The 12,234-nt window shown below is 33.8% G+C and overlaps 3 protein-coding genes across 4 annotated transcripts in view; 2 read left to right on the forward strand and 1 right to left on the reverse strand.

Moving 5' to 3' along the window:
• LOC108686309 (perilipin-2-like) overlaps positions 1-3,087 on the forward strand; it is a 4,260-nt gene extending 1,173 nt beyond the window's left edge. Inside the window, exons 2-3 of the mRNA XM_018191557.1 lie at positions 722-1,116; positions 1,844-3,087. Of these exons, the coding sequence (XP_018047046.1) occupies positions 722-1,116; positions 1,844-1,964 (516 nt within the window). The 3' untranslated portion in view covers positions 1,965-3,087. The remainder of the gene's footprint in view (positions 1-721; positions 1,117-1,843) is intronic.
• A 266-nt stretch (positions 3,088-3,353) lies between these two features.
• Positions 3,354-10,541, forward strand: LOC108686297 (nipped-B-like protein B). 2 transcript variants are annotated; one of them, XM_018191536.1, is made up of 4 exons: positions 3,354-3,826; positions 5,200-5,445; positions 5,532-5,681; positions 7,084-10,541. In XM_018191536.1, exons 1-4 carry the CDS (start codon positions 3,713-3,715, stop codon positions 10,114-10,116), a joined length of 3,543 nt encoding a protein of 1,180 aa, XP_018047025.1. In that variant the 5' UTR covers positions 3,354-3,712; the 3' UTR covers positions 10,117-10,541. The 2 variants fall into 2 exon arrangements, with proteins under 2 accessions (XP_018047025.1, XP_018047036.1); XM_018191547.1 differs by lacking the exon at positions 3,354-3,826 and adding an exon at positions 4,409-4,817.
• Positions 10,542-11,030: 489 nt separating this feature from the next.
• Positions 11,031-12,234, reverse strand: part of LOC108684556 — a 5,371-nt gene continuing 4,167 nt past the window's right edge. Inside the window, exon 9 of the mRNA XM_018188949.1 lies at positions 11,031-11,386. Coding sequence (XP_018044438.1) covers positions 11,295-11,386 — 92 coding nt within the window. The 3' untranslated portion in view covers positions 11,031-11,294. The remainder of the gene's footprint in view (positions 11,387-12,234) is intronic.

Raw genomic sequence — 12,234 nt, forward strand, 5'->3', positions numbered from 1 at the left:
AATTATATGTAAAATTTTATCTTAAATATAACACCAGAATTGTAAACTATTTCTGAGATAATAAGACTTAAGGAATAATCTCTCTCTCATCTGTGTGATTCTTACATTCCAAGCAGCGAGAAAATAAAAATCAGTCGCAGTAGTTTTCTTTATCTAAGCAGATAATTTATATTAAAAAAAATGTTTAGTTGAAATATTTTTTACAGTACATAAAAATATTAAATAAATAAATTAAACTTCCCATCGAAATATCTCGCATAAAAATGGTATTTTGAACTATATATAGTAAGAGAACGTTTAATAGATATCATCATAAATTTCTTATAAACGTTTTTATAAATTTATTAAATAGTTTAAGAAACGTATCAAATTTTAAACGTTTATTTGTCGGTTTATATTACAGCTCACATTTACTTCTAACATTTATTAACTAATCTTGAATATAATTATACTGTTGTTTGAATACTGATCGAGAATTTATACGTATAGTTTTTCTTATTTCTCTTTATTTTTTTTTTTTTAGAAAGGAATAAATTTCAAATATTAATAAATTATAGAACAGTAACATATAATAAGTAATCGTGAATTTGATTGGGATGGAAAAACACTCCGGGTAATCGTTTACGCAAAAAGAACTAGGTGACTATTCCAGAGTTAATTCTGTCTATGCAACACACTATGTAACACCTTCTCATATCTTTCGTGTCGTTTTATCCCACAGCAATTGAACGTCATGTGCGGCATACACGATCCCACCATACCGAGCATCGCACCCGCGAATTCCGGCGACGCGGACGTTCGTGGCATGATGTGCACACGTCGTCTGCTGGGTTTGCCGGTGTTCGCCACGGTGACTTCGACGTTCTGCGGCGCGTACAAAGCCGTGCGAGGTTCCCACGAGTCGGTCGCTACGATACTAGGCCACGCAGAGAACGGGATGCGCGCGGGCTTGAAGTTCGCCAGCCCCGTCACCAGCAGCATCGCCAGTCTTCTGGAAATGCCACTCAAGATCGTCGACAACGCGGTGTGCGTCGGACTGGACTTCGTGGAGGAGACGGTACCTTCCGTGAAGCTACCACCCGGCGAAATCTACGGGAACATGAAGAACAGCGTCAGGTAATGGCCCAGCTGTCGAGATGCTCGCTGGAGCTCCTTTTATTCGAATTATAATTAATGTCTCTGCATCTTGATCCTTGGATACATAGCATCATGAGTCTTGTATACAACAAGCCTATACATTGGAGATAGACGATTGCGAATTAACTTTAAATTAATTAAATTAATTGATTAAATTGGAGATTAAAATTCGCTCAGTAAAATTATTTTAATTTAATTTTAATTACTTTTCCATCAACCTAAACTGTGTTCGTATATTACTTGCCAGTTGTCAGTACAATATAATATACATAACGGAAACTACCAATAGATTTTCAGTCAAGTTTTATTGACAGTCAATTGGCAATAATATTAGAACATGGTTCTAATATAAAGACAGTGTAATTGTTATAAAGATCGAGTGATAATCAATTATGTACGTATTTTTTGCAATTATATTATTAAAACTATACTGCATGTAAAAAGTTATATTAGGTATTGAAAATCATCTTAAGCCCCTAATCTACAATTTCGTAAACGTAATTATAAGTAATTGTAGTTGTAAGAATTGTATCTGATTGATCAATTCTTACAACCACGCTTATGCAATTGTAGAATGGGCTTTACATAAAAAAAACTTATGATGTTTATAACAATGTTTATGCTGTCAGGACAATCAATTTTTTAAAGATAAATCAGTATAATACAATTGACAATTATTCCCGATGATTTATTTTTTACGTTATAGGAGTATATTCACGTCAGCATTAGAAACTCTCAAGCTTCTGTTTGGCGAACCGAAGGATCGAATAGAGGACTTGTCGATTACAAACGAGACCGCACAGGGAATCCGAAAAGTGTCTAGCTGAAGACATGATGAGACGTGATTCGCACTCAGGCTTTCGTGGCGTGCATTGTGATGTTTCAAGCCATGATTTCGCACTCCGTGTTTATTCATACCAAAACAAATCTATTTTAGACAATTTGTTTTTTCATTACAGTTTGTAACTCATGTAAGAATTCAGGACGAAATTTTATCTCGTAGAATTCTGTCCTGAAATTAGGCGCGAATTAGAAGTCGTCTAAAACGGATTTCAGCTATAAAACATTCGCCGCGTTCAGAAGAAGTTAGTGCTTAGTAATTAACATTTGACGCAGATTAAATTATTCTTTTACATTTAGAAAAATAATCCTATCTTAATGAAGAAAATTTTCAACAATTGCAAAATAAATGCATAATTCTGCTGAACGCGGTCATTGCAATATAAAAATATAATTAATTGAACAACACATAATAACACAATCGTCTCGATGATAAGTGACAGGCGTGATAAAATGTCGTAAAATAAATGGTTGCGTATAGCAGAGAAAACTAATTAGTGAGCACAATAATTCTTTAATGATTGATTTTTGCCTTTAATTTCTCTACTGCATTTGAGACCGGTATTCATAATCAGTTCTTCTATTTATATACAAGACTATCTAAAGTCCAGTATCAAGATGTGAATCACCAATTACAGAGCCGTATTAATATTAGCATAAAATATTACTTAAGATGGTTTTGAAATAAGAACAGATGAATAACTAAATGGATGAACAGAATAATCTAAATGTATAAACTAATCTTTAAAGAATCTTACAGCAATTGTAAAATTGCTTTTTCTGCTGAACGCAGCCAATGACAAATAAATGAGTCGTCCAGTTAGCGTTTGAATGCGAGATATCTTTGTTATCTTTGTAACAATAGTTATTTTATGTTGTTATTCAAATAAATTTCGTTTTCGTTTTTATATCTCCCTTAGATAGGCACAATTTATGTTGTAAAGTACAGCATCGTGCTGTTTAACGTCGATCACGTATACTCATTCTACTCACAATACTCATTCTCAGACAATCCATAATTCGTAGCAGAATTCAGATTAGAAACTGAGTGAGCTTAAACTCAAATTTAAATTCAAAAAACATATGTACGTATCAAACAATCGATATATCGAATTGCGCAGATTGCGATGCTCTTCAATCTCACGATTGAATCACCAATTTGTTCAGCTTTGTGCAGGTCGATAATCACTGACGATCAATTCTAGCAAAATTACATTCCAAAATGTCCTCTCCGAGGAAGAATTTACTGTATATACTATAATACATGTTACAGTTATTATATATTTTAAGTAAAATTTTCTTCATAGAGGACGTTTTGAAATGTTATGAATATCCCAAGCTCCGTCAAAAAGGAGAAATTCCATCTCGGAAGAAACGAGAATGGGATGAATCAAAGGGTTTACACTTTCGATATATCGCTCGATTTATCGCACAGTCACATAATCGATGGCGTCAGGCCGCCATGTTCTATCACGCGTAGCGTAGACGATTACCGCCAATTCTCTACTCGTGGTGTGGTACAACCGCGGTAAGATTAGGTAAGAATTAGAAATTCGCACGCGTCGCTCTAGTAAGAAGTAACGCAAGCGAGCCTAGCGAGCCTAGCGAAAACAGCGGACCGCCATTGAACTGTGTACAGTGAAGAATCTTACGATCGCGTTGGATCGTATCTCGTCCTGACCGGCGATTCGAGGTGATGCTACCCTGATTACGTATCCCCCTCTCACGCGTCGCAATGCCTGACCACTACTGCTTTGTGTGTGCAAGCAACGAGGGTGTCTTCCTGGACGTCACTCCTGATAATCGTAGTACGTTTGGTGACCAGATCAGAACGTGTTTGTCCACCAAGGTAGGATCGGTAAATCAACAGCGCTGCGCAAGACACCTTTTTCCCCCCCGATTTGAGGAACTGTTCGCGTTATTCGACTCCTCGAATATTCGCGCGAATTGGGATCGATCCTTGAAATCTGTGTCTCACATATATGCGCTTCATTCGCCTCTTTTAACGATATGTACCTTCTTATGCTCAACCATCAACTTTTACATCGATATTTGGAAATAAATAGAAAAACCAATTCTATTCACAATTAAAAAATGCAAGAAACGCTATAGAGAAGAACAAACCTACATAGATGGTTGTTCGCTCCCCCCGTCCTGAAAAAGGTCAAATCATGGGCGATTTTATCGAGAAAGAAAAATATTCGTTAGAATTTCGGTACGCGAGAGGTGATCGCGATCGAAAGATTTCCATCGGGAGATTACTGCTCCGAATTTAGGTTAGAATCATACCGGTTTATAGGTTAAATTCGGACTTGAGACTTTTTGTCAAAACTCGTCCGGAGTTGCGGCGATGAATGTAGCTTTTTTTCCGTGCAAATATAATCAAGGAAATTGATGCCTTCGGATCATTTTTTTTTTTTCAATTTAGCGAAACGCGTTTCGCGCATCATGATTAACTTAATTACGCGTGCCATCGGGAAGCAACACGTCGCGCCATCTGTGAGCGGGACCCGTAATCTGCGCTCGTCGAAACAGGAAACAAAGGGGAAGAGAGAGTGAGAGACGGTCTGTCTACTACGCCGTAACAAATAGTTCCGAAGTTTTGGTCGGAAGTCGGAATATCGCGAGGGATGGCGGGGTTGCAAGTGATTGCGTGACGGGCCATATGACTTTCATGCGTTTTGATTTTTTTTTATTCGACAAGCCGAATAAACAATACTTTCTTTGCAAAAAAAAAAAGAGAGAGATAACGTGGAGCGTGTCCATCTAGTATCCATCTCGTATTTCGTTTTACCGACATTTTGCGGAACGTACGTGCGTAATGTGTATGCGTTATGTGTGTATGTATATAAAAATATGTACATAGTGTATGATGAAGTTCTTTACTCAGTTTGATCTCCTGGCCGACTCGCAATTCTGTATTTATATTTATTTATGTCGCAAATTTTCGGACAAATTTGACTCGAATATTTTTGGATAACTGTACAACTGGATATTATCGTGTTGTGTCATTTTTATTGCATTTACTTGAATCTTATTAAATCATCCGACTATTGGTTCATTTGTTGATAAAAGTTTCGAACATGTGTGTATCATAGAACGATTCAGATTTTTGTTTTCTTTCATTCGTAACGAAAGAAAGATGATTTAAAATTAAGAATGATAATTGGCCAATTTCAGAATAATTGTCTCTCAAATTTATAACCTGTTCTATTGTCTTAGATTAACGAGAGCATCGATTTGTCGAACAAGATATGTTACAAATGCGCGTATGAATTAGATCAGTGCACTAAGTTTGTACAAAGGTATAGGAACTCGCACAAGGTGCCGGAGCCGAAAATTGAAACATCAATGCGATGTTGCTTCCTGTGCTACGAATTAGTAGAAAGTAACCGTATCTTCGACATTAGCAAGGACAAGAGTGTATTTAATCCTTTACGGAAGATCCGCAGCATTTTCAACGATGATGTAAGTTTAAATTGCTCCTCTTTATCACAAGAAAATAATGTAACTAGTTGTTAGTTGTATACATTTTAAATATTCTGTTCTTGCAGATTAACAAGAAAAACAATTCGTGGTTAATATGCCTAACATGTCGATATAACTTGGATGTTTTATATGATCTAAAAAGGATATATCAAGATTCATTCAACAATTTAAAGGCTCTGATTAATGAAGAGATAAACTATTCAAATTATCCAAAGGTAATAAATTATTGCGAATTTTAATGAATTATATACATAGTCAGACAATAATTGTTTCTATTTGTAGATTTAACTTTAGTCGTAGTTTAACTTTTTTTTCATCTTTTTCTTGTTCTAAGAATTAGAAAAGGATAAAGAGTAAATTAAACCAAGATTAAATCTTAATCTATAGAAGAAGAAGACTTAATTTATATTGATAAAAATTAACATAAGGGCCTCTTGTACTAATCTCCAGTTAAGGTAACTAATAGTTAGCTTGCCGCAATGCCAACAGTTATGTCCTATTTCTATCAATGTAAATTATTCTCGATTTATTTATTTTTTACCTTTTTTTAATCCTAAGAATCAGAAGAAGACATTCAGAAAGTTAAAATTAATCTACACTGGTAGAAGTAGAATTTTATTAGAGAAAGAGGAGAGAAAATAGAGAGTGTCAATCAAGATTTTTTTTGTGCTTCCGAACTGAACTTTTACTTTGAACCTACACATCTCGAAGTTCCTTAATTCTATTAACTTTTATATTATGGACTTTTATATTATGGACTTATTTTTTAATCAATTCTCCATAGATTGAAAAAAAAAATTGATTGAAATGTCCATTTTTACGAAAATTATAGTAACAAATATAGATGGAGTCCCAAATATGTATATCAAGGAAAAAAGTGTATAATTAGAGTTAAGGCTTTTTTCATCTCAGTTAATAGTTTATTGTCTTAACTGAGATGAAAAAAGCCTTAACTCTAATTATACACTTTTTTCCTTGATATACATATTTGGGACTCCATCTATATTTGTTACTATAATTTTCGTAAAAATGGACATTTCAATCAATTTTTTTTTTCAATCTATGGAGAATTGATTAAAAAATAAGTCCATAATATAAAAGTCCATAATATAAAAGTTAATAGAATTAAGGAACTTCGAGATGTGTAGGTTCAAAGTAAAAGTTCAGTTCGGAAGCACGAAAAAAATCTTGATTTAGCAAATTACTCTAGGGTTTCTGCTCCAGTGTATATAGTTAGGATTAACATAATAGGCTAATTTTTTCCTCTCATATTAGCTCTGCAACCTGTTATCATTGGCCATTTTAAATCTTAATCCCTTCTCCATCTCTAACTGATGAGGTTCTGTGTTCTTTCAGAATAGCAGTTAAAAATGTTAAAACATATTTGTGTTATTTGTAATAAAAGTAAAATTTGGATTTTGAGATAAAAAATGGTTAGTGATAACAGACTGCAAGATAAGTAATATAAAAGAAAAATAAGTCACTTTTATTGTATCTATATATTTCATGTACCTATATATTCTTATTTCTTGTTATGTGTATATTTTGCGTTGATTTGTTTATTTTCAATTATATTAATATTCATTTATATTAATATTTATAATTATTTTATTGCAGATACACACAGATGTTGTAAATCGCAAAACGACCATTACCACGTTTCCAGATATTACATTTTATGGTTCAATAAATTCTGATAGCGATAGTAACGAGGACATGGCACGTGGTAAGCGGCACATTAAAGGACGTAAGGCACGGAGTAACATACAAATGAAACCACGAAACAACAAATCGAAAGTCAGGAGTTGCGACAAGTGTCATAATACTGTTGCAAACGATATCGACATGTACAGATTTTATCACACGGGTCTAACGGTTTGCAAAAATTGTTGGATAACGATGGATCCGAGTATTGCTAAGTCACAGCGACGATCTCGCCAGAATCAATTCAAAACAGAAACGAAATTATGCGCGGTTTTTTTGAAAGATGTATTGAGCCAATCACTTAAGAAAGAGGAGAAAGATGAAACACATGAAATAGAGAAAAACAAAACATGCGAGACGGAGAAAGGCGAAACACACGAAACAGAGAAACACGAAACATGCGAGCCGAAAAAAGACAAAATACGCGAAACGGAAAAAGACAAAACACGCGAGACGATGAAAGACAAAGCATGCGAAATGGAGAAAAATGAGATACACAATACAGAAAAAGATAAGGCACACGAAAAGGAAAAAGATAAGGATGATAATGCATCGTTCGTTAATTCTCAGGAAGAAGCAAAATATTCCGAAGAAAGTAGTTCTTTGAGTATCTCACCTAAAATGAGGAATCATATAGTTAATGGTAAAGCAAGACGAGGAAAGAAACGAAAAATTGGTGGCATAGTGAGGTCGAGAAGTGATGTCGAACGTACACCATCGAAAGTGACAAGAGTCAGTGAACACACGAATACGAACGAGGAGAAATCACCAAAAATGACAATTGATACAGAACAACAGCTCAGTACTCAGTTGATGAAAACGCGAGGACGTAAAAGAATAGATAATAGGAGTTCGGATTCTGAAAGTTCTCAAAAGCAAAAAGCGTCTGTTGATGCAGAGCAACAGTCCAGTACTCAACAGACGAAAAAGCGAGGACGTAAAAGACTAATAGATAATAGGAGTTCAGATTCTGACAGTCCTCAGAAGCAAAAAATTTCAGTTGATGCAGAACAACAGTCCAACGCACATTTGACGAAAACGCGGGGACGTAAAAGAATAATGGATAATAGGAGTTCTGATTCTGAAGATTCTCAAAAACAAAAAGAGACAGATAAAATTAAATTAAATGAGAGTGTAAATAATACAAAGAAAAAACAGAAAATTAAAGGGACAACTTCAAGTGCGCGTTCTGACTCTAGCGACGAGATATCCATTGAAGAAGATAAGAGTTTAAAAAATAGACTAAAAGCTACGAGTTCATCGACTGCACCTACAAAAAAAGAACAAGAAAGCAATATCCGCAGTAGGACAAGATCATCTTCTATGTCCAGCACAGAAATGACATCGACGGAATTTAAAAGCCCGAAATCTCTGTCACAGTCAGAAGTTAAAACTGAATACACTTGCGACAAATGTAATAAGAAATTTGACTCTAAATTGGCCAGTGCGAAACATAAATTGACACATCTCAAGCAAGCTGCATTAAAACTAGAAAAAATAACTGTTGCGAATATTAAAGTGAAACAGGAAACAGATCTCATTTCACAAGATGAGATTTCCGAAGAAACGATGTCACGTTCCGATAGAACATCCGTCGACAAATGTACTGATGATTCGGAGGACGCCATTGTCAATATCGAAGACAATACTAATGACGAGCCTTGCAGTTTAGGTGATACAAAAAATGCAAAGGAAAAAATGGAGGAAAAGAAAAGTGTCGAAAGTGACACAGACGAAAAACCGGACATAGCGATGAATGAATCGCGCTTAGAAGAATCTATAAATGATGAAAAAACAAAATCTGAAAAATGTGAAAATTCAGTTATCCCGGATAATAGAGTAATAGAGGATGATGAAGGTAAATCGAATAAAAATGTAAAGGATGAATATACAACGAAGAAAGAGGATAAGACATCAGACAGAGATAATGACAAATTTGAAGACAATGACGCACAGGAGGCTACTATTGTTATATTGGAAGATCATAAGAACATGGAGAATGAAAATGAAGAAGAAGACAAAAATGTAGAAATAAAAAATGACACGGAAGTTTCTTCCACGGAAAAAGAAAATATTATTAATGAATGTAATAAAGATAATGAGGAAGTAACGAGCGATAATGAAATGACTAGCTTATCAATTTTATCAAATAACAGAACAAAAGATAACAAGGATCAAGACGAAAATTTCGAAAATAACTTAGAAAATAACTTCATAGATGATGATAGAGAAATAATAGAAAAACCAGAAATACAAAGCGATTTAATAGATGAATCTTCGAAGATACATATAGAAGAGTCAGAAGAAAATCTTCCAGAAATTTTGCCGATTGATGAAACAGAAACATTAAATGAAAAAAATGATTTAGATGACATAATAGCTATAGATGAAGAGATCGAACAATTGCAACAACAACAAAAGTCCAATGAAGAAAATACAGAAGTCGAAATTATTGCAGATATTGATGAACCTAATAGTGTAAGAGATATGCCAGATCTTCTAAATGGCGAAACACACGACGAAGTGATGGAAGACGTTGAAGATATTACAATAAACAGCGATGACGGAACGAAAAAAGAGATAGAAGACACAGTCCAAACAGATAAACACAGGAAATTAGAAGAAGAGCTAAAGGAGCTCGAAGAGTTGGTAGTCGAGAGTAATGCAATGAATAATAAGTACGAAGTACAGGAAGATTCAACGTATGTCCCGGATAATAGCTCTGCGGATGCGGCAACCGAGATATTGAAGGAAGTATTTGATCTTGCTGCTGCTGAAGTTCAGCAGCGAGAAGAGATTATTACAAAGACTTTAGTAGAGGATGTCGGAATGGAAATGGAAACATTGGAGAACATATCACGTGAGATACGCAAGAGTGCCGATATGCCATCCTTGGATCCAATTAGTGTCATGGATATAGACGATGATGGTATTATGTTGAACTAATTGTGCCTGTAGCAAACAATCACCACTGTACATTCGGTCCCGTTTTTATCTGAGAAATGTATCTTCGTCATGTGTGCAATGCGTATCTATTTACAGCTACAGGGAATTTAAATTGATTGAAAGAAAAAGAGTGTAAATCGTCGAATATCTATGGACATATATTTTATCACAAACTTATTCTTCAGCATGCTGAAGTTTTCAAGGTAATTTGCACTTTATATTTCTTACATTAGATGAAAATTGGAGAGACTGCAACGATCGGGCGGTCTTCGGTCAAATTCGCAAAGCTTTCGTTGCTATATTTTAACTTATATTGTTAAGAATAACGTTCGTTAAGTATTAAATATAGGTATCACAATAGCATTCACAATAGGACTTCACACTATTTTTCAAATAACAGAACAGATTAGCTATATATATATAAAGCTGTGCTGTAGAATTTTTGCATTAAATGCAGAAAGGACTAATTTGTTGTAAAATTAAGATGTAAAAGTAAGCTTGTGTTTGTAATATTAAATGTAGATGATAAAAAATATATATATATTAAGACCACAGCATAAATATAGAATAATATTATGTTTGCACAATAATTTGTCAGAAATCTATGTAATTTGCTTTTGTTCACACGATATGTGTAACAATAAGTTTTTATTCATTTTTTAGTTTAAGAAAATAATTGATTCATCATAGGTAATAATCGTAAATAAATTAAAAAATTTTCGAATAGAATTGTAAAAAAGTTTTGAGGAGCAAATGTCACATTGATTATTGATAATTGTTATGTAATGAATACGTTCTGTAAAATTTCATTATAAATTGCAGAAATTGCCGAAGCGATAATAATTATTGGTATATTGCTTTTTTGAAAAACTATATTGTTTTTTTTTTATTATATGCTCAATGTTATTGATATGTTATAACATATTACAACTATATAATATAACTATTTCGGTCGGTATTCATAAATGGTTTTTATTTTAAAATTGTCTTAAATAATGTCTTAAGACGCTAATATGGCTCTGTGGCCATTCACAGTCAATTCTTATATTTGAATCTATCTTAATCTCGCGAGTACAAGCATAACATAGCAAAAAGTGTACTGATCTATCATGACAAGTCTCGGATTCGCTCCGGGTAGGAATCAAAATATTTACGCTCGTATTTCTTTTCGGAAAAGGCTAGCAACCTCCCGACTGTAGATTCCATATGTTTGTGGAATAATCAGCGTGCGCACCATAAGTATATGAGAGGTGTAACACAGGCCAGAGACCTAACAAAAAAGAAGAAGAGACTGTCTTAAGTATAGTCTTAATATGTAATAAGCTAATTAGAGGGCTGTTATTAGCATCTTAAGACATTACTTAAGACGGTCTTAAAATAAGTACGGACTGAATACTAGCCTTGTAAATTTTCTAAATTCTTGTATCAGACAATGGATTGTTTGTTTGCATTATTTTAAAATTGGAATTTTTTAACACATATACACACACACACACACACACACACACACACACACATACACATATGTTGTAAAATAGTCTTTGAGATTGATATAATTTTGTGTGTAATATAATAAGTATGAGAAACTTACGCAAGAAATTACAAATAGGTATGTAAATTATAAAAAAGTAACACAATTATAATATAAAATTTAAAGTTATTACATTTTCCTATACATATGTATTCTAGATATTTCATACTGATAGTAGGTATTAAAGATAATAGGACATCTATTAAGTATATAATGAAAATAATCTATACTAATTAATATTATGCTGTTGAAAATTAATAACAGATAATATAAGAATATCCCCTTCTTAAACGATTTTTATTAGTTTATTCAAGTAATATATTTGCTTGATTATGAAAATAATTATACGGCGCGCGCGTGTGTGTGTGTGTGTGTGTGTGCGTGTGTGTGTGTGTGTGTGCGTGCGTGCGTGCGTGTGTGTGCGCGCGCGCGTGTGTGTGTGCGTGTATTGAGTTGTCCAGAAAGTTCGTGCCGATTTTGAAGGAAAATTAAAACGCAGAAGATTTAAATTTTTAATTTCATTTATTAAATTTAAATCTTTTGCGGCACGAACTTTCCGGACAATATAATATATATACATATATATA

This window comes from Atta colombica, unplaced genomic scaffold, assembly GCF_001594045.1.
Source record: "Atta colombica isolate Treedump-2 unplaced genomic scaffold, Acol1.0 scaffold100, whole genome shotgun sequence".
In the NCBI taxonomy this organism is placed as follows: domain Eukaryota; kingdom Metazoa; phylum Arthropoda; class Insecta; order Hymenoptera; family Formicidae; genus Atta; species Atta colombica.